The sequence below is a fragment of the Sorex fumeus genome, unplaced genomic scaffold (genome assembly GCF_029834395.1).
Source record: "Sorex fumeus unplaced genomic scaffold, SorFum_2.1 ptg000063l, whole genome shotgun sequence".
Taxonomy (NCBI): Eukaryota; Metazoa; Chordata; class Mammalia; order Eulipotyphla; family Soricidae; genus Sorex; species Sorex fumeus.
Genome location: NW_026606120.1, coordinates 75,998,983 through 76,020,129, shown reverse-complemented (window position 1 = coordinate 76,020,129; position 21,147 = coordinate 75,998,983). Strand labels below are relative to the sequence as shown.

General features: G+C 55.1%; 1 protein-coding gene across 1 annotated transcript; it reads left to right on the top strand.

Moving 5' to 3' along the window:
* Positions 1 to 2,498: 2,498 nt before the first annotated feature.
* CAVIN1 (caveolae associated protein 1) lies at positions 2,499 to 19,638 on the top strand. The gene is made up of 2 exons (XM_056127752.1): positions 2,499 to 3,139; positions 17,072 to 19,638. The coding sequence occupies exons 1-2, from the start codon at positions 2,675 to 2,677 to the stop codon at positions 17,765 to 17,767; spliced, it is 1,161 nt and encodes a 386-aa protein (XP_055983727.1). The 5' UTR covers positions 2,499 to 2,674; the 3' UTR covers positions 17,768 to 19,638.
* The last annotated feature ends 1,509 nt before the right edge of the window (positions 19,639 to 21,147 follow it).

The window sequence follows — 21,147 nt, the reverse complement described above, 5'->3', positions numbered from 1 at the left end:
ATTTCCTGGGATGGAACCTGGGCCCCCCACATGCAGAGCATGTGCTCCATATATCTCCCTGACTAGCCATACTTCTTTGTGTGCTATTTATTATTTGTAACTTTCGTGTCACCTGTTCAAACAATTTTATCAGGACTGGGATGTGGCTGAGCAGTGGAGCACTTCCTTGCACATGTGAGGTGCTGGTTTTGATTCCCAGCACTGAAAAAATAAACGTGTTTTAAAAATAAAATGATCAGGTGGACAGCAGGGGGAAACTGGGGACATTGGTGGTGGGAAATGTACACTGGTGAAGGGAATAGGTATTGGAACATTGTACGAATACAACCCAATTGTGAACAACTTTGTAAGTGTGTCTCACAGTGATTCAATTTTTAAAAAACTTAAAAATGAATAGTCTAGTGAAGTCAGATGGGGACAAATAACAACATCTGTAATTTCTAGGGTAAGATTCTGGTAGTGAGCAAAATAAATAAAATAAAATGATCAACCTAAAAAAAAAGAACAAACAAGGATCTGCCTATACTTCCACTATTCTCTTATCTAAAAGACTTATTAATCCTCAGTGGAAAGAATTTGCAATAAAACTATTGCTTTTTTTGGGGGGGTGGCTGGGAGGGCCACCTGACTGTGCTCAGGGCTTACTCCTGGCTCTGCGTTCAGGGATCATTCCTGGTGGGCTCAGGGGATCATAAGGGATGGCGGGGATCAAACACGGGCCGACCACATGCCCTTCCCACTATACTATCTCTCCGGCCCTTCAAACTGGTTGTTTTAAGTCACCACTCCCTACTACCCCTGACAGTGAGCTCTCCAGCTCCTTTCTGGCTTGATGAGTTGGAATGATAAGATCTGGGGGACCCCAGAGAATGACTTTTCATTCCTGCTGATGATAATATCTGCCAGGCTAGAAGCAACCTTTTCCCAAGACCATTGCCTACCAGCTGGGGAAACCCAAGCTTGGCTTCCTAACCAGGGAAAAGGTTTGCAGCTTTTTTGGGGAAAAGGGGCTGGTCGTGCTCCAAGGAACTTGCAGTTGGGTGCTGTGCTAGAGAGTAAATGGAGGAGGATGGGGGGGGGGTTCTTGCTTTCCCTCCACTTCTGAGCAGAAGTCTTTGTTCCTGCTGCCTGGCATGGTGTTTGAAAATAGATCTGTGATTAATCCCCAGGCTTGAGGGCTCAAATCCAGCACAGGTGACTGGCCACTCTGCTCTTCACTGGGCCCATGAAAGGGAGAAAAAAGAGGCAGCAAGTGGGAGCAGGAACCCTGAGACCTGGCCCTGGTGCCAAGTCAAGGCTGCGACCAGCATTATGTTTGGCCTTCTGCTTCCTTTCTGGTCTGTCGAATGAGGTGAGGCTGGCTGAGCTCTGAGACCTGGCTTACAAAAGCCAACCCTTCAGCCAGCTCTCTGAGGTTAGTCAGATCAAACCTAGAAAAAGCAGGCTTTTAGAGAGCAGCGAGGGGTGGGGGATAAAGGCTGTATTATCTATTGTATTGCTTACCATAGTGGGGTGGGGGGAGGTAGCCCACACCCCACTGTGCTCAGGAGTGATCCTGAGTGATGTTTGGGGGATTTTATGTGGTGTTGAGAATCCAACCGCGAACGGCCACGTGCAAGGCAAGTACACCTCCTGTATTATCTCTTTCCATCCTGTATCGCTTATCCTTTTGTTTTCGGGTCACACCAGGCGATGCTCAGGAGTTACTCCTGGTCCTGCACTCAGGAATTACTCCTGGCAGGGCTCAAGGAACCATATGGGGTGCTGGGAATCAAACTAGAGTAGGTGGCGTGCCAGGCAAGCACCTTACCCACTGCACTATCTTAGAGGCCCCTGTATTGCCTAGCCTAATTCTCTGTTAGGAGAATTCTAAGAGGAACCCAGAAAAGCTCGGCTGTTCCTCACCAGCACCCAGAACTGAAGTTCTCTCTGCTTTCCTTCTGCAAAACAATCCTTCGAGCATTAGAAAAAGTGGAGTGATTGATAACTTCAGGGGGTGGGTGGGGGGAGGCGTTTTGGGGGGAGCGGTGTCCAAGCAAGCCTCTTTGGAAGAGAAAAGAAACTCCAAACGGAGTCCAGACAAATGCCATACTCTGCATATAATCTCAGGATCCAGCTCCAGAACCCACGAGGCTGAGCTGAGGTGGGTTTGCGGGTAAGGAAAAATGAGAGGAGGAAAAAAAAAAAGGAAAGAGAAAGAAAGTCAGCGGGGAAAGTGGAGCAACCGCTCTTGGACCTGTTTCCCCTCGCAGCTCACATTCCTTCGCCCCAGCCCGCTCCGCGCCGCCCCCGCAGCGGGCAGAGGCCCGAGTCTCTTGCTCCAACTATTCCAACTATCCCGGGAAGGGTGGGGCACAGGGCTCCTGGGTCCCCTCTCCGCTGCTCTCCCCCCTCCCCGTCACCGGTCTCCCCTTCTCCCCGGGTCCCTCCCTTTCTGGGGCGAGGCCAGCCAATGGGCGCCGAGCCTCCGGGGTTTGGCCTGCGAGCTCCCCAGCTCACCGATCCCCCGCCCCGCAGTTCTGGCCGCAGTCCCGGTGCGCACGGACGTGGCTCGAGTTTCCTCCGCTCGCCGCGCTCTGTCGCTCTCTCCCGGCTCGCGCTTTTTCCTCTTTCCCCGGGGCTCCCGCGCGCGCCCCAGCTCCACCCGGCCGGCCCCGCACGGCTCCGGGTAGCCATGGAGGACACCCAGCTCCATATAGTCGAGCAGCCCCTGCCCGGGTACTCCGACGCCGGAGACTCCTCGCCCATGGGGGCGCCGGCCGGCGAGGAGCCGTCCGGGGCCGGCTCGGAGGAGCTGATCAAGTCGGACCAGGTGAACGGCGTGCTGGTGCTGAGCCTCCTGGACAAAATCATCGGCGCCGTCGACCAGATCCAGCTGACCCAAGCGCAGCTGGAAGAGCGGCAGGCGGAGATGGAGGGCGCCGTGCAGAGCATCCAGGGTGAGCTGAGCAAGCTGGGCAAGGCGCACGCCACCACCAGCAACACCGTGAGCAAACTGCTGGAGAAGGTGCGCAAGGTCAGCGTCAACGTGAAGACCGTGCGCGGCAGCCTGGAGCGCCAGGCCGGCCAGATCAAGAAGCTGGAGGTCAACGAGGCCGAGCTGCTGCGGCGCCGCAACTTTAAAGTCATGATCTACCAGGTGAGCTGGCGGGGCCGACCGCGCCCCGCGCTCCCGCGTCCGGCCTGAGCGCCGCTGCCCGGGGCTCGGGCGCTGGGAGTGGGGGGACCCTCCCGGGGGAGCCGGATCTCCAGCCAGGAGTGCCCAGCTCAGGGCGAGGTGGGGGAGACCCCCCTCCTTCCGGCGGGCGCGACCCGGGTGGGCTGAGCGAGGGGTCCGCGGAGTTCCTAGTGGGGCGCGCGCTGCACCCCGCGCGTCTTCCCCAGTACCCCCTCCCGCCGGCTCGCGCTGGTCGCGAAACCCCGGAAAGGGGGCCTGGACTCGGGGCACAGCCACCCGCAGACCCCGCCCAACCTGACTCTGCCAACTGTGCTCCGACTTGGGAATTTGGGGGGTCTCCGCGGCTGATTGCGGCCCGCTGTAAGCGGACTCTGGCGGCGGAGCCCGGGGTTGGGGCCTCGCGCGCTGCCCGCCCGATATAGCGGGTGATTCAGGGCTCAGGCACGCACCGGCGGGGGCTGCGCCAGGCCCGGACCCGAACGCCTGCACCGGCGCCCCCGCGGTCCGCGCCCCCGCACGGCCTCAGCCGCCTGTTGCATCCCCCAGTGGCCGGCAGCCCCCGCCCCGGGTTTGGGCAGCGCCGGGCCCTTAGGGACGCCACGGCCGGCGCCAGGTACCCTTGACCCGGCGGGAGCGGGGGCGGGGCGGGGTGCGAGGCGAGGACCGCCACGGGGGCTGCCCGAGGGGAGCTAGGGCCGCCTCCCCCAGTGGGGCCCGGTGAATCAGCCCGCGGGCGTGCGGGGGCGGCGGGCGGGTGTCAGGCCAGCAGCGGGCTGCCGCGCCCAAGCTCCGCCCTTACCGCCTGTAGCCCGCAGCACCTCTCCCTGCTACTCCCGCTGGGATCCTAACGCACCTTGGGCCACCCTGAAGAAAGCTGGCAGTCGTGGAGTTCCTGCTCCTCCACTCCCTCGCGCGATCCCCTCGCGCGCGGGGCGGAGAGGGGGGCTCTCACCTCGGGGCCGGGGGGAAAATTTGATGGGGGCTGGGCGTGTACCTCCCCGCTTGACTTAACATTCCTCCCCTAAGGAAGTGGGATGGGGCCTGGGGGTGCAGGGGTGAAGATGCAGAAGGGAATGGAAAGAAAGAAGGCTGGACTCCCCCCTTACCCCCGCCACCTTTGCCAGGACTTGCAGCTAGCTGCATAGAGGGCCCTGGCTTGGCCAGGGTGAGTGGCTTGACCGAGTGATGGCCCACCATGCCTCCTGGCATGCTACAAGTTCAGCGAGATGCAATTTGGAATCACACCCTGATTCCACCGACACAGGGAACTTGGCACCGGTGTGGGGGTGAGGTGGATGAAAAGCACCCCCCAGAGTTCCCCCCAACCCCAATGCCCAGGGATTCCTCCAAGAGAAGTCAGCTGCTTATTTCCACCCCTGACCTCCCACTCTTCCCCACCTCTTACAGTTCTGTCTGGTTGAAAATGTTTGACCAGAGCTGTTTCCACTTCATCAGATTGCCTGTAGGAAGCAGGATGTGTGTGTGTGTGCGTGTTGTGTGTGTGTGTGTGTGTAAGAGATTTATTGAGAGATTTGGCCAGTTCTCTGGGGCCTGCAGGTTAGAATGAGCCCTGGGTCAAGGCCAGTTGGCCATTTCTCTCTCCTTCAGAGCGTCATGTGGTACATGGAAAGACCAGCCAGGCAAGACTTCAATCACTTTTTTTTGGGGGGGGGGTAGGGGAGTACATCCATCAGCTCTAGGGATTCTCAGTTCTGTCAGTGCTGGGAGACTTATGGTGCTGGGGACCAAAGGGCATGAAAAGCCACTGAGCTCTCTTCAGCCCAAGGCTCCCTCTAAATGCTGCAGGTCTTAGTTCCCAGGGAAAGTCCTCAGCCATAACCCCCCCCCCCTTTAAAGTCAAAAAAGGAGAAGAGGACGGAAAGGAGGGAGAAAGAGTTCTGTGCCAAGGCAGGGCTCTGAGTGTGCACTGCTTATAAAATATAGGGGATTGGCTGGGGCAACAGCGGAAAGACTGGCACACATGACACAAACGCATGAGCCTGAGATGGATCCTTTCCCATCATTGCCACATGGCCCCAGGACACTGCTGAATGCGACCCTGCTCTGCTGGGCAGCCCTCTCCCCTCTCGCATACACAGTAAGTCTAATCCCAGGGTAACTTTGACTTCATCTACAGAAATTTGGGGTAGTGGGAGTAATGCAGTGAAGTCAGAGAGATGACCCACGGGGCTGAGCGCAGGTTTTGCATGTGGGAGCCCCTGGTTTAATCCTGGGTACTGCATGGCTCCTTAAATGCCACTCTATGTGACTTCCAAGTACAGAGCTGGGATTGGCTCCTGAGCACTGTCAGAAGAGGCTCCTAGGGGCCCGAGTGATAGTAGAGGGGAGGACTCTTCTTGCCTTGCACATGGCCAACCTGGGTTTGTTCCCCAGAACCCCATTTGGTCCCCCAAGATCAACAGGAAGAGTTCCTGAATACAGAGACAGGAGTAAATCCTGAGTAGTGTCGTGTGTGAGCCCCCCAAAGAAGGCCCCCATAACAAAGAATGACTCAAACTGCCGCATCCCCGAACTATAGGAGAGCTAACAAAGAACAAGAAGAAGCCCAGCCTGCAAAGGAGCTCAGACAGAAGGGGAAAGATTCCAGCAACAGGGGTGGGGTGCAGGGAAGTTCAACTTCCCTGAGCTGCCGAGCAGATGTTCTAGGTGGGGTTGGGGGTTACTCGGTGGCTGGAGGAAAACAGCGGCTGCTCCCCCCTGAGTCCTGCAGGCTGGGAAGAGAAGGAGGTAAAAATAGCTCTGCGCCTTGGCTGACCTAATAGGGAAGATTGGGGGCAGCAGCATTTATGGTAAAGGCAGGGCTGAAGGGGGCAGAAGCGTGGCTGGGGGGACAAAGCAATAGTACAGTGGGCAAGGCACTTGTTTTGCACGCAACCGGGCCAGGTTTGATCCCCAGGATCAGAATGTGGCTCGCCAGGAATGAGTGCAGAGCCCTGAGTGCAGAGCCAGGAGTAATCCCTGAGCATTATGGAGAGTGTCTCAAAAAACAATAACAAAAAAAAAAAAAAAAAAACAAAAAAAAGAAAGAAAAAGTTAAAAACGTGGTTGGCCAGGCAGAGGGGGGACTCGGAAAAGTGCTTCCCGCCCGGGTATGAGGTCCAGCGTGGGAATGGAGCTGAGGATGCTGACTTCTCCCCTGCAGATGTGGGAGGTGATGATGTGGCAGTGGAAATGGGGTGGGGCATGACAGAGTGGAAAGGCCCCAGCTGCGGGATCAGGCCATCTGGCCTCCCACACCTTCTTCCTGGCTGGTGAAGAAGGGAATCCCTTGCTTAGTGTTAAGTTTGCTTCTGCCCATCCCCCCCACCTTTGTTTTTTGAACCACAGTGCCTCTAGGGACTACTTCCAGGTCAGAGTTCAGCAGTCACTCTCTCTGCAGATGGGGACCATGTGGTGCTAGGGAGTGAACCCAGGGCTACTGCATGCAAAGCCTACAGCTCAGCTCTTTGAGCCATCTCCCAAGCCCTGCATTTTCTATGGGGAGTGGCATGGGTGGTGGCCTCCTCCCAGGCAATGTTCAGGGGGCCCCGGAACTACTCCCCCAGATGCTTGACCAGCAGAGGTGGACAGTTTAGCGTTTGGGCTCAGAGGTTCCACTCTAGTGTGTCACTTCAGTGGTGCTTGGGGATCCTCAGGGCCACACCCAGCAATACTCTGGGGACTGTGCAGTGCTGTGGGTCCCAAGGTTTCATTCATGCAGTCATGCACCCCTATCCCCAGTGCATCTTCCTATCCCCTAAGTTTGCATTTGAGGGCTATGGTGATAGTACAATGAGTAAGACTCTTGCCTTACATGTAGCCAACCCAGATTTGATTCCTGGCATCACATATGGTCCCCCAAGCACCACCTAATATGCCCCCCCAAAAAAGCAAAAAAGTAATTTGCATTTGATCACACACACACACACACACACACACACACACACACACACTTCTCCCACCCCAGGATACCAGGATCATTACTGTCCTTCTGTCTTTCCTTCTGCCAAACAAAGGCCTCTCCTCCCTCAGGCAATATGGCCCTGGGCACAGTGAGTTCAGGGGCAGGAGTTCTGCTCCTGGGGACTCAGGCTCTGTTGCGCTGGGGACCCTTGAAGACAGGCCTGATCTCGCAGGCGCCCAGGAAGGGGCTAGACTGGAAAGCAACTTCTCTGGGGCAGCTGGATGAGGCAGTTAGGCCCTGCCAGACCTATGTATGCAGTGGGCCCTGTCAGACCTGCTCTGGGTGCATGAGGGAAGAACCTTGAAGCATTTACAGGATTAGGATTAGTGGCTGATGTACTCTAAGGGAAGGGAGGACACTGGGGTTCCAGCAAGCTCTGGCTGGCGCCTCTGCCCACACCTCAACCCATCCTATAGTCTCTTCTCAGACTCAGCAAATTAGGTCACCTTGCTCCAGGAGCACCTCCACTCTCGGTCCTAAAAAAAAAAATCCCCCTTCTTGGGACTCTGTTCCATCTTAGCCCCAATTCTCAGAGGGAATGCTTCCCAGGTCGTGCTTCCAGAGTGGAGAGCTTCGGTTCTTGTCCCTAATCAGTGTCTGAAGAACAGGGTATTTTTAGGGATATTCCTAAGACGAGAGAAAATCACACTCCTCTCTTGGGGTCTTTTTCTTTCTTCTTTTATTTTTATTGGGGGGGGGGTGTCACACACAACAGTGCTGGGGTGGGGGCCGGTGCTCAGGGGTGGCTCCTGGAGCTCCTCTGAGGGGCATGTGGTGCCAGGGAAGGGGCCTGGGGCTCCTGCAGGTAAAGGCCTAAAGCTGTGCTCCCGTCCTGTAGCGGTAACCATCTCCCACAGCTCCTCTTCCTCCTCTTCCTCCTCCTCCTCTTCTTCTTGGTTTTTGGGCCACACCAAAAACTGCGATTGCGCTGTGCTCAGGGCTGAGTTTTGGCTGTGCACTCGAGGATCACCCCTGGCACAGCTCAGGGGACCATATGGGATGCTGGGGTTTGAACCCCCGGTTAGCCGTCTGCCATGCAGGTGCCTTATCTGCTGTGCTATACCTCCAGGGCTTATTGTTATTTTTTCAATGAAGAAAATGTGGGTATTATAAAGACCAGAATAAAAAGAGGGAGAAGATAGTCCAGTGCGGGGGCACTGGGAACAAGGGGACGGGGGTGCAGAGAAGCGCTGTGGCTTGGATCCGCGCCTCGCCCTTGGAGCTGACAGATGCCTGAGATAACCAGCTTCCGTTCTTTCATGTTGTAGCTGAGGACACTGAGGCCCAAGGAGGGCAAGGCACTGGCCTACTGTCACTCAAAGCCCGGGGCCCAGGGCACCGCTCTGTTCTCTGCTCTCCTCCTCCTCCTCCTCCTCCCATCCCAGGGCCCTGCAGCAGAAAGCAGGGGTGATGGCAGCCCTACCTGATGCATAGCTTTGGCTCCCTGAGTCGCTGGGGGGTGTGGCTGCACCTGGGCAGTGGGTTGCATGTATGCATACATGACTACATGTATGTATGCATAGGCGCCTGGTGCTTGGCTCAAATAGACAGCCATTAGGTACTCGGCCTCTTGAGTGCTGAAAGAGAGGCATCGTGTGGTCATTGACCCAATGACAGGGGTGAGGGGTAGAGGGTATAAGTGTCCCCTGGCATGGCCTTGCTTCCGGCTAAACGAGGAGCTGAGTCCTGAGTGTCTCCTGGCATGGCCTTGTATCCGGCTAAGAGAGGCCCGTACTGGCTCCTTCTCCCGTATCTCCCTGCCACTCCCCCTGCTCTCTGGGCCCTTCAGGGCACCTTGGCACCCACTGCTAAGGGTTTTTGTGGCTTCAGTCTCCACACTGCTCTTTTGGGAGTTTTTTTGGTGCTTTTTTTTTGGTTTGTTTCTGAACAACAAAACACCCAACTGTGCTCAGGGCTTACTCCTGGCCTCTGAATTCAGGGATCACTCCTGGTGCGCTTGGGGGACCATCTGGGGTGCTGGAGATTGAACCCCGGTCGGCGGCATGCAAGACGAATGCCCTCCCCATTGTACTATCTCTCCGATCTCACCTTCCCCAATTGTTTTTGCTGGACTTAGATGGTGCCTCCAGCCGGCTGTCTCCCAGCTTCTGATTGTCCAAAGTGAAAAAGTGACAGCTCAGCCCCGCAGGAGGGGGAGTCAGGAGCTGCCACTGGGTACCCCAGTCATAACAATCGCATTGTTCTTGACCTCACCTCCTCCGGGTATCTTGGAGTCAGATATGCCAAATATGGGTGGGGGGCGGGATGGCAAGGGAGGCAGGAGGTGGGAACAGGCTAAAGGGAACAGCTAGGATGGATGTCTTCCTTCCAGACCTCTCCCCCTCCTTATCCGGGGCGCAGCCGGTGCCCACCCTGCCCTGGGGAGAACCAGAACTGGGCTCTCTGTGTGCGACAAAGGGATTTGCCTTCTCTTTGGGGAGTGTCCCCGGCTAGATACTCCCAACTCCAAGCCAAGCCAATTCTTCTTCTCCCCCCACCCACCCTCCCCTCCCTTAACTCAGCAGACTGTAGGGGAGAGGTAGGAGGCCAAGAACAGGGCCAGCAAAGAGTCTGTTTTCTAGGCCACATTTGGGCGGTGCCCAGGGACCTACTTCTGACTCTGCCCTCAGGAATCATTCCTGGCGGGGAACATATGTGGTGCTGGGGATCAAACTGTGCTCGGTTATATGCAAGACAAGCACCTTCCCTGATGTCCTGTCTCTCTGTTCCTGGGGAAGAGTTTTTTCCTTCATTTTTGTTTTGGGGCCACACCTGACAATGCTCAGGAATCACTCCTGGTGATGCTCAGGAGTTACTCCTGGCTCCACACTCAGGGATCACTCCTCGCGGTATTGGGGGGAATCATATGGGGATCTGTGGATCGAATCTGGGTCAGCTGTGTGTAAGGCAAATGCCAAATGAACGCCCTGTCCACTGTGAACCCCCTGGGGAAGATTCTTTTTTTCTTTCTTTCTTTCTTTCTTTCTTTCTTTTTATTATTTTCTTTTGGATCAGCAATGCTCCCAGGTTACTTCTGGCTCTGCACTCAGGGATTACTCCTGGAGGTGCTTGGGGACCTTATGGGATGCCAGGAATCGAATCCAGTTGACTACATGCAAAACAAATGCCCTCCCCACTGTACTATCGCTCTGGCCCCTGGGGAAGATTCTTGAAAAAGGAGTGGAGGGGGTTCTATTTAAACCAGGTTCTTCAATACGTGGGTCTGGCTTTGCCCTCCTCCTGGCGCTCCATGTTCTTTGGTGAAACCTTTCCACTGTGTTCTTTCCTTCCCGATCCACTGTCCTCTTTCCCTGTCCCTGCCCACCAGCCCCCACTCTGCATGCCCACCCAGGCCTCTCTCTCCTCCCTATCCTTGCCCTTCCCAGCCCCATTGAAAACCCTTTTCCTCATCTTAGCCCAAGAAGAAGCCGAGCGCACCCAAGATCGTGCCTTTTGACCTCCTGCCTGAGACTGAGCCCCTTGACCTGAAGCCTGAGACAATGCCTGAGCTCCCACCCTTTGACCAGACGCCCAGGACCTTGCCCTATTACCCTGAGCCTGGGCCTGCGCCCACCCCCGACGAGCCACCGGCCACAGGGGCCCTTTAGCGCCTCCCTGTTCCCCTGGGATGGTGGGCTTGGGTGTCAATGCATGGGCGACTCTTGGCTTGGTACTGGTCAGGGCGGCCCTGACCAGTCTCTTCCCCACTGCTGCTGCCCCTTGGCGGGGTGTCGGGCATGGGGAGCGCAGCGTTCAGGCAAATGCGTGTGCAGGGGAGGTGGATGGGGCCTCCCTCCTTCCGGTTTGCTGTCTTAATTGCTGACGTCCAAACCACTACTGAGTGGCACCCAACACTGCCCTGCATGAGACTCTGCCATGATTTCTGCCTCTGCCCCTCCTCTGCCCCTGCCCCAGCCTCCTCCCCAGGGTGAGGCCAGTTTGACTCAAGGCCTCTCTGGAGAGGGTCCCCAGAGACCAGTTCTGGGGTCTGTTCTGGGCCCTCTCCACCCCCGGCTCTGTAGCTAGGGAAAACATTTACACTTACTTTTCCCCAGTTTTTTTTTTGGTAATGTTTTGCAGAGATCCCTGATGTTGGCCAGATTGCCTGGGGCGGGGCCCCCACATGCTGCCAACATGGAGAGGCCAGAGGGGGGAAATATTTTAGCTGATTCTGGCTTCAGTCCTCTGGCCTCCTAGTGTACAGGGATTTTCAACTTCTTTTTTTTTTTCATCACTAGCCTCCTAAAATCTCCTCATGGTGGTGAGAGAGAAAGTACTGGGATTAAGGTGCTTGTCTTGAACGTGGTCAACCCCTATTTGGTCCCCAACATCACATCCTCCCCCCCCCACCAGCACTGCTAGGGGTGAGTCCAGAGCACAGAGTTGGGACTAGCCCCAGCATCGTTGGGTGGGGCTCAAATCCGCCCACCCCACCAAATCAAATGAAAAACCCTCCCTTTAGACATTTCCCCTAATTGTCCCCTCTTGTGAACTTTTCGCAGGACAGAAATACTCTTACTTATGTACTGGGAGACTTTGGCACATCACAAACGGGCATCTCCTGGGGCCCTACATTTCCTGTCCCGTTCTCTCTGGAGAAAGCCTCCTCTTTCTTCCCAGGGGTGGGTGGGGGCAAACCTGGCGAATTCTAAGGCCAGAGCAGCTCCCCTACCCAGAGTTAGAAAACACCGTCCCTCCTCCTGCCAAATGTGACGTGCCTGGCTAAAGACCAGGCTCCTCGTAGGTGCTCAGTTAAATTGCTCTCATGCAAGGCTTCCTCGGCCGGAGGATCTTAAAGTTGACACAGCGGGGCTGGGAGTGGAGTGGAAGAGGCTGGGCGCTGCCTGGGGCTCCTCTACTAAATTCATCCTGGCCTGGTGCCTTCCTGGGGCGGGGTGCAGTGCTGGATGAAGGGGGGCAGGGTGCCGGGTGTGATTGCTTGGGGAGCTGTGCATGCCTTTGTTCAGACCTGGTCATTAAAAGCAACTCTGGAAACTAAGCCTGCTGGGAGTGGTGGTTTTGTTGAATAAAAACACGCCAAGAGAACAAGCAGAGCCTTCCCTCCTTGCCACCCCCAGGCCCCTCTGACCTAGGAGCTCTGCCAGGGAAGAAGGGGTGGGACAAGGGTGCTGGGCCTGTGTGCCCAGGGGTGGGGGAGGTTCTCTGGGATCCTGTTGGTGGTTGTTGTAGCAACAAGCCAACTGGGTGGGCCCAAGACAACACTCCAAGGCTATGAGTCATATGAGAAAGGGGGAGAAAAGAGAAAATCCACTAATGGAGGGGAAAGGTTAAAGTCACGGAGGTGTCCCCTCTCCAGAGCCAGTCTACGGGACATGGAGCAGGGAATTGGGTGGACTCCAGGCCCCGACCTTCTCCCAAGAAGGCAGCTGCTCTGGCCCCTTACTCTGGGGGCCTTAGGCAGGCACCTTTCTGAACTGAGCGGAGAAGCCTCCAAATCCAGGCAGAAACTGCCCCTCCTAGGGATTGCTTCCCCACTCCCCACTACTACAGTTTCAGATCTCTCCTCAGGGACCGTGAAGATGGGAATTGGCTATAGAAAGTCTGTCTTTGCCAGGCCTCACTCACGTCTCAGCACAGCTGAGGCCTTGATCTGTGAAGGCAGAAGCCTGGAAAAGTGGCTCAGTCTTCAGGGGGTGGAGAGGAGATGGAGGGAGTTTTGTTTTCCAGGATCGGGAAGTGTTTCCTGACAATTGCCCCCCAGTCCATCACCCTTAATCCTTCCCTGGATGGTCCATTTTCTCTGAGTTTAGTGAATTCGAGTTCTCACCGCCCGTTGGTGGAATGTGGAGAGTTTCATACTGGGATACTGGGACAGACCCATCAGAACTAAACATTTCGATACTGGGGCTACTGGTAAATTTTGGGTGGAGATGATTAAAGGGATAAGAATTTAGATCCAAAAACTAACTGGTATGAGACTGAACTCCAGTAGCAGATAGGGAGAAATGAAAGGTACAAATGGAAATCAGAGGGACTACTAAGAGACACCCCTCTCAGAGAGCCCGGCAAGCTACTGAGAATATCTCACCCTCACGGCAAAGCCTGGTAAGCTACCCGTGACATATTCAATATGCCAAACACAGTAACAACAAGTCTCATGATGGAGACAATACTGGCCCTGCTCAAGCAAATCGGTGAACAATGGGAGGACAGAGCTACAGTGCTACTAAGAGAGATTAGGCACTTTATTACCCTCAAAACAAGAAAAACATGAGTGATAATAGGCCTGGGGTGGAGTGAATGGTATGGAATGGTCAGAGAGTACTAAGCCAGCTGTGGCAGGCAGAGACTACAAGTCCCAGCATGCCTTGTGACCCAGGTCACCACGCCTGCTGGGAGATGTAGTTGAGTAATATAAGAGCCTGTCGTGGCTTGCCGCCCAGCCGTGCTGGTGCCCAGTTTGGGAGAAGAGGTGGAGCCAGCATTCCCTCTTTGTCTCTGTTAATGCTATTGACAGGGAGGGAAGGAAGTTGGGAGTGGGTGTTCCTAGCTTTCAGTGTAAACCAGGAAACTCTGGGGGGATGTGAATGGGAGGGAAGAGGAAAGAGGTTGGGGGCTGGGGAAGAAATTTCTGTAGCAGGTGGTGCAGAAAAACCAAGAGGCAATTATATATGGGTGTAAGTCTGCGGGGTGGGGGGATGGCAGGGTAGCTCCTGTCACCTCATTTCTTAGATGGGATTTTTCTTACAGTTTACTTATTTATTAGTTTTGGGGTCACACCTGGCGATGTTCAGGACTTACTCCTGGCCCTGCACTCAGGAATCACTCCTGACAGTGCTCCGGTGACTATATGGGATGCTGGGGATTGAACCCAGGCCGGGAGCATACAAGGCAAGCACCTTACCCACTGTACTATCTCTCCAGCCCTTTCTTACAGTTTTGAAAAAGAGTCTTCAGACAGCTCTTTAGAGAAATTACTCTTTCTGGGCTGTAGAGATAGCACAGGGACTAAGGTGTTTTGTGTGTAGCCAGCCTGTTTTGATCCCCAGCACTGTAAGATCCCCCAAGCACCACCGGGAGTAACCTCTGAGCAAAGAACCAGGAGTAGCCCCTGAGCACTACCAGGAATGGCTTAAACCCCACCCCAACCCCCAGTGAAAAACTACTATTTTCAGTGCAATATTCCTGCAATCGAAAAAGCTAAATTAACACTTTTCAAAACAACAACAACAAATTACATCAGGTAGGGAACTTACCTTGCACAAGGTCAACCTGGGTTTGATCCCTAGCACCCCAGAGGGTCTCCCAGGCCCCTCCAGGAGCTCAGAGTAGGAATAAGCCCTGAGCATAGCTGGGTTTGGCCTGAAAACAAACAAACAGAAACAGAAACAAACAACAACAACAAAAAAACAACAAAAAGAGAGGGCTAGATAGTACAGGGGTTAAGGACATGCCTTGCATCTAGCAAACCTTATCTCTATTCCTGTCACATACATAGGTGGCTCCCTTAGACACCACAAGGTACAGCCCTGAAGAACCCCAGGCACCACTGAGTGTGGCCCTTGAGGTTCTTAAGCACTGCCCTGCTGAAGCCCAGGCAATCCCAGGCACCACGGGCCCTAAGCAGCACCACACCTTGTATGGAACTAGTTGTTTGAGAATTGCCAGGAGAGGCGCCAGGGTCTCCCAAGCACCACTTAGGAGAACCAGAGCAGAAAGAAGAGGGCTGGGGATGCGGCTCAGTAGTAGAGCTCATATGCCATGAGTGCATAAGGCCCTGAGTTTGATTGCAGCATCACACACACAAGCACACAACAAAAATAGAAAAAGGAAAGAAAAACTACCCTCTCATTCCTTTATCCAAAGTCCCTCAAGAGGGGCCAGAGAGATAATACAGTGGACAAGGGCACTTGCCTTGCATGTGGCTAATCCGAGTTGGATCCCCAGTACCACATATGGTTCTCCTACCAGGAGTGATCCCTGAGGACAGAGTCAGGAGTAAGCCCTGAGCACCTCTGGGTGTGGCCCCAAAACAAAGTCCCTAAAGAGAGTGGGAACTCTCTTTAATCAAACAAACAAAAATACTGAAGTCCCTATAGAGAGCCAGAGAAATAGTACAACAGGTAAGGTACTTGCCTTATACATGCCAACCTTATTTGGACCCACAACAGCACATATGACCCTCCAAATCCTTCCAGGGGTGATCCCTGAGCACAAATTCGGGAGTAAACCCTGAGCACCTCTTGGTGTGGTCCCAAAACAAAGTCCCTTAAAACAGTGGGCCCAGGAGGAGACTGTTTACATTCTGGGCTGTGCGTCCTTTCTTCTTTTTCCTTTTCTTTTTTTTTTTTTCTTTTTGGGTCACACCTGGCAATGCTCAGGGGTTACTCCTGGCTCTGCACTCAGAAATTATTCCTGGTGGTGCTCGGGGGACCATATGGGATGTCGGGGATTGAACCCCAGTTGGCCGCGTGCAAGGCAAACGCTCTACCCACTGTGCTATCACTCTGGCCTCGCATTCTTTCTTCTTTCCCTGCTCAGCCTCCCCCTACCTTCTTCTGTGATTCTGAAATGTTGCCCAGAGTCAGATCTCGGAAAATCTTCCCAGAGCGGAAAAGAGTGCTGATTCTAGGTCCTCCCAGGGGATCAGGAAAGAACTGGCTCTGAGCTCCAGGATCTTGGGATATCTGGGACCACCATTCTACTTTTGGCCCCTTGAACTTCCATCTGGGGGAAACAAACAAAAAAAAGCAACAATGGAAAAGGAATCCCTCCCTTCCATTCCAAGGTAGAGACGTCAGAACCAGAAGAAATGTCCAGGTCAGGCTGGAGAGAAAACATGTTATTTGACTCCCAGCCAGCTTCTTCCTCTTTCCTTCCTCAATTTCTACACAGGGGCTTGGTGGTGGAATGACATGGGGGAGGAGGGGGTGTTTGGCAGGGGTGGTTACAAGAAAGACTACAGGGGAAGCCCATTAGCGTGAAGAGGTCACCAGGCAGGACTGTGAGCCTTTTACTTATTTATTTTTTACTCTTGGGGTCACACTCAGAGATGCTCAGGGGTTACTCCTGGCTGCCTGCACTCAGGAATTACCCCTGAGGGTGCTCGGGGACCATATGGGATGCCGGAAATCCGATGGGCCACACACAAAGCAAACGCCCTCCCTGCTGTACTGTTGCTCTGGGCCCCGGGACTTAGCAAGTTTTCCGAGATGGATTTGGAAATAGTCTCCAGTCTGGAAAATGCACCCCCCTTTATCTTGCATTTAAACTCCCCTACTTGGGGGAGCTCCCAGTTCATTCCCCGAAGACCCTTGGCCCAAACTCTTCCTTAGCTTGTTTGCTTTTTTAGCCAATAGACTGGGCAGTGTATGCCTCAGGGCGCCAGAGGGCGCTCCGTCCATTCCCCAAGTGCAGTTGTGACTTCTGCGACGGTTCAACCCCATAGACCAAGGGAGGGGTGGGGAGGGTGTTAAAGCTGGAGCACCTCGGAGAAAATAACCTCAGTCCTGGGATAACGCGCCCCATCTCCAGCGAAGCTCGGCTGCCTCCCCGGGCTGTCTGTGGTCGCGTTTTTTTACACCCCCTGTGTGGGGGATCTGGCTGGATCTACCTCAGGCGCTGGGGACACAAGGGTGAGCAAGATCACGACGATTTCGGGGGCCGGAGCGATAGTACAACCGGCAGGACACTTAATTGCACGTAATTGATTCAGGCTCGACCCAGGTTCATCCTCCGGTACCCCCATATAGTCTCTTGAACCCCGCCAGGAGTGATCCCTGAATGCAGAGCCGGGAGTAAGCCCTGAGCCCTGCTGCCCTTCCTAGAACAAAACAAAACAAACAAAAAAGGTGATGCCCCTTTCAACCCCCCTCCCCCGGGTGGCCACACCCCGACCTGGGTTGCACTCCTTCTCCTAGAGCCCCCCTCCCACCATCACCCAACCCGTGTCTCTGCTCTTCCTTTAGGACGAGGTGAAACTGCCGGCCAAACTGAGCATCAGCAAGTCGCTGAAGGAGTCGGAGACGCTGCCCGAGAAGGAGGGCGACGAGCTGGGCGAGGGCGAGCGGCCCGAGGAGGACGCGGTGGAGCTGTCGTCGGACGAGGCGGTGGAGGTGGAGGAGGTGATCGAGGAGTCGCGCGCCGAGCGCATCAAGCGCAGCGGCCTGCGGCGCGTGGACGACTTCAAGAAGGCCTTCTCCAAGGAGAAGATGGAGAAGACCAAGGTGCGCACGCGGGAGAACCTGGAGAAGACGCGCCTGAAGACCAAGGAGAACCTGGAGAAGACGCGGCACACGCTGGAGAAGCGCATGAACAAGCTGGGCACGCGCCTGGTGCCGGCCGAGCGGCGCGAGAAGCTCAAGACCTCCCGGGAGAAGCTGCGCAAGTCCTTCACGCCCGACCACGTGGTGTACGCGCGCTCCAAGATCGCCGTCTACAAGGTGCCGCCCTTCACCTTCCACGTCAAGAAGATCCGCGAGGGCGAGGTGGAGGTGCTCAAGGCCACCGAGATGGTGGAGGTGGGCGCCGACGACGACGACGGCGCCGCCGAGCACGGCGAGGCCGTCGACCTGCTGCGCGGCAGCAGCCCCGACGTGCACGCGCTGCTGGAGATCACCGAGGAGTCAGACGCCGTGCTGGTGAACAAGAGCGACAGCGACTGAGCCGTGCCCCCGCTGCCTGGTCGTCGCCCCCTTCCACCCCCCCCCACTTTCTCTTTTGCCTTCTTGCTCAGCAGCACCCACCCCCACCCCCCACTCACCCACCCGCAAAAGCCCCGACGGGGGCCCGAGATATTTCTACATGGAATCCGCCCCTCCAAGCCTCGCAGCTGTTGAAACGGGAGGGAGAGGCAGAGCCGGGAGTGATCCATGTTCCAGTTGTGCAAGTGGTCCAGGGTGATGGGGGTCCTAAGGGATATGGTTTCCGTAGTGGCACGCCCCCTCCTCCCCACCTCTCCCTCCCACTCACGCAGCCCAGCTGCTGTCATTCCTGCTCACTGAGTCCTTTTTTTGCTCATCCTGATCCCTGGAGGTCTTGCAACGAGAATATCCGTAAAAGGAAGGAGAAACCAGAAAGCAGAAGGAGAAACCAGGGGCTCTGGGGAGGCCCCGGACTGGACGCACATGAAAGCAGATTTGGGGAGAACTTGGTGGTGGGGAGGACAGAGCAAACCTCGAGATGAACACTGAGGAAGTGGCGTTAGAGGGGAGGGGGGCGTTTTTATTTTGATGCACCTGAACCTAGGAGCACGAGGCCCTGGGAAGGAGAATGGGAGAACAGAAGGTGGAAAGGGATGTAGAGAATTCCTCTTATTAGCATGGGGAGAGCACAGGTCAGGAAGCACATCTTTTGGGGGCAGGAGCGATAGTACAGGGGGGTAGAGCGTTTGCCTTGCCCGCGGCCCACCCCTGATCCTTTCCTGGCATCCCATGTGGTCCCTCCGAAAGCACTGCCAGGAATTAATTCCTGAGTGCAGAGCCAGAAGTAACCCCCTGAGCGTCGCCGGGTGCAGCCCCAAAACAAAACAGAAAAAAGATATTTCATCTTTGTGAGGTTCCCTGAGACAAGACCGTTTTAGAAGGAGAAGGAAAGAAGGTGGGAGAGAGCAATGGTAGGGACGAGAGAGGGAAGCCGTGGCCTGATTTCTCCACTGGGCTTTGGGGTGTGGCCGGCCGGAAGGCCCATATTCTCAAAGCCCAGCAGGGGGCAGCACCAGGCTGCAGAGAACTTGCGGTTAGCGAGGCAAGAGGCCAATGGCCCCGGCCACCCAGCTGAGAGCGGGAGGGTGGGGGAGAGCGAGCCAGCTTCCCTCCCATATTTCTTTTCCAGATCCTTCCTTAGCGCTAGCCTTATAAAGCTGTAGACCTTGCGGAGATTTCTTCAGCTTCTTAGCCCAGGTGGCTTCCTTTCTCAAATCTCTGAGGGCCAGAGGGATGCTGCTTCTAGTCCAGAGGTCTGATTTCTGAATCCACCACCTGAGTCCTCCTCAGGACTCTGGGGGTGGGGGGCGCCTCCTCACCCAAGGTGAGTTGCTAGATGGGAGGAGTACCCCAACTCCCCATAAATGGTGGACTAAAAGCTTCCTCCCTCCCTCCATCCCTCCCTCCCTCCCCGGTCTCTATCCTCCTTGCCAGTTCTTCCCTGCACTGCTTTTTAGAATTGCAGCTCATTTTTTTTGTTGTTTGTTTGTTTTAAGGAGGGAGGGAGGGAGCCTGGGGATAAACATTTTTCTTTTCTTTCTTTTTTTTTTTTTAATAACTCAAGGTGTTTCTATGCCCCCCCAGCCTGCCCCCACCCTCACCCCCAACTCCCACACCATCCTTTTTCTGTTCTTGATTCCCTTCTCTTCTGAATGGTTGAGCACATGTCAGCAGAGGGAGGATGAGGATTGTGGGACAAGGTCCCTTGGTGCTGGTTGGCTGAAGGGTCCTGAGTTGTGGGCTGATGCAGTATCCTACAGGCTCTGGAGGGGCCCCTCTGAGTTGCTGTGTCCTGGTGAGCAGCCCAACCAATAAACCTGCTTTTCTAAAAGGATGTGTGTTAGATTGTCTTCTCCTAGGGTGCTAAGGATGAATTAGCAAAGAGAGCAAGGGAGGGAAAGTGGGGGAAGGGACTCTTGGTTTCACCTTGTCTCGTTTTTGCCCAGAGAGGTGGTGGGTTTCCCCTTTATGAGGGATAAAGAAACCCAGGGCTGGGGCCTCCAATAGCACAAGTGCCTGCCTGGCAAGCGTGAGGTCATGGGTGTGACCCAAGATCCAGTGCCTCTGGGACCTCCCAGCCAGACATGTGATCCTCAACAAGCACCTCAAACAAGGTTGTGTGCACCTCAAACAAGGTTGTGTGCTACTCCCTGTCATGGCAACAGTAGCACTGCACTGTAGCATTGTACTCCCTTTGTTCATCAAATTGCTGGAGAGGGCACCAGTAACATCTCCATTGTGAGACTTGTTGTTACTGTTTTAGGCAAGTCGAATAAGTCACAGGGGAGCTTGCCAGGCTCTGCTGTGCGGGCGGGATACTCTCGGTAGCTTGCCAGGCTCTCTGAGAGGGAAGGAAGTATTGAACCTGGGTCAGCCACGCGCAAGGCAAATGCCCTATCCGCTCTGCTATCACTCCAGCCCATCCTCAAGATGACAACAATAATGCCAACAAGAGGTAGAGAAAGGGGGGGCTGGAGCAATAGCACAGCGAGTAGGGCATTTGCCTTGCACGCGGCCGACCCAGGTTCGATTCTCAGCATCCCATATGGTCCCCTGAGCACTGCCAGGAGTAACTCCTGAGTGCAGAGCCAGGAGTAACCCCTGTGCAACGCCAGGTGTGACCCAAAAAGCCAAAAAAAAAAAAAAGAGGTAGAGAAAGGGAAGAAGGCCAGAGCTGGGATACCAAGCTCAGTAGCCTGTCTCCATGGTCCATTGGCAGTCAATGGGCAATCTCCAAGTCTCCAGTGCTCCTGTCTGGGGATATTTCCGCCTGGGCACTTAGCTTGGCCCTAGCCAGCTCAGGTACATGTTTGAATTCATGGATGGCCAGGGGAGAGAACACTCAGAAAGCGAATGTTACAACAGCCTCGAGGGCCTGTTACGTGGCCAGTCCTGATGACTCTGTGTGTTGGAGTCTTACCACACACTTGGGAGAGACACAAGCTTCAGCCCAAAGCCTCTCTTCCCACAGAGCACCCCTCCCGGTGTCTGCAGGGCTGATATTCCTCATGCAGGACCTCAGCCCTGGACTTCTGCATGCATCAGCATCCTTCATCCCTACAAGCAAGGGTTGTCCTTTCAGGGGCATTAGCTTAGCTTGCCCCTTCCTCAAATGTTCCCCCCACCTTTTTTGGGGGGGAGGGACACACCCGGTAGTGTTTAGGGCTTACTCCTGGCTCTGCTCTGAGGAATCACTCCTGGTGGGCTCAGGGGACCATATGTGAGCTGAGGATCGAACCTGGGTCAGCTGTGTGCAGGGTAAGCGTTCTAGCTGCTGTCCTATGGCTCCTGCCCAGGCGTTCCCCTTTTACTCCCCTTGCCCAGCACTAAATACACCAGAG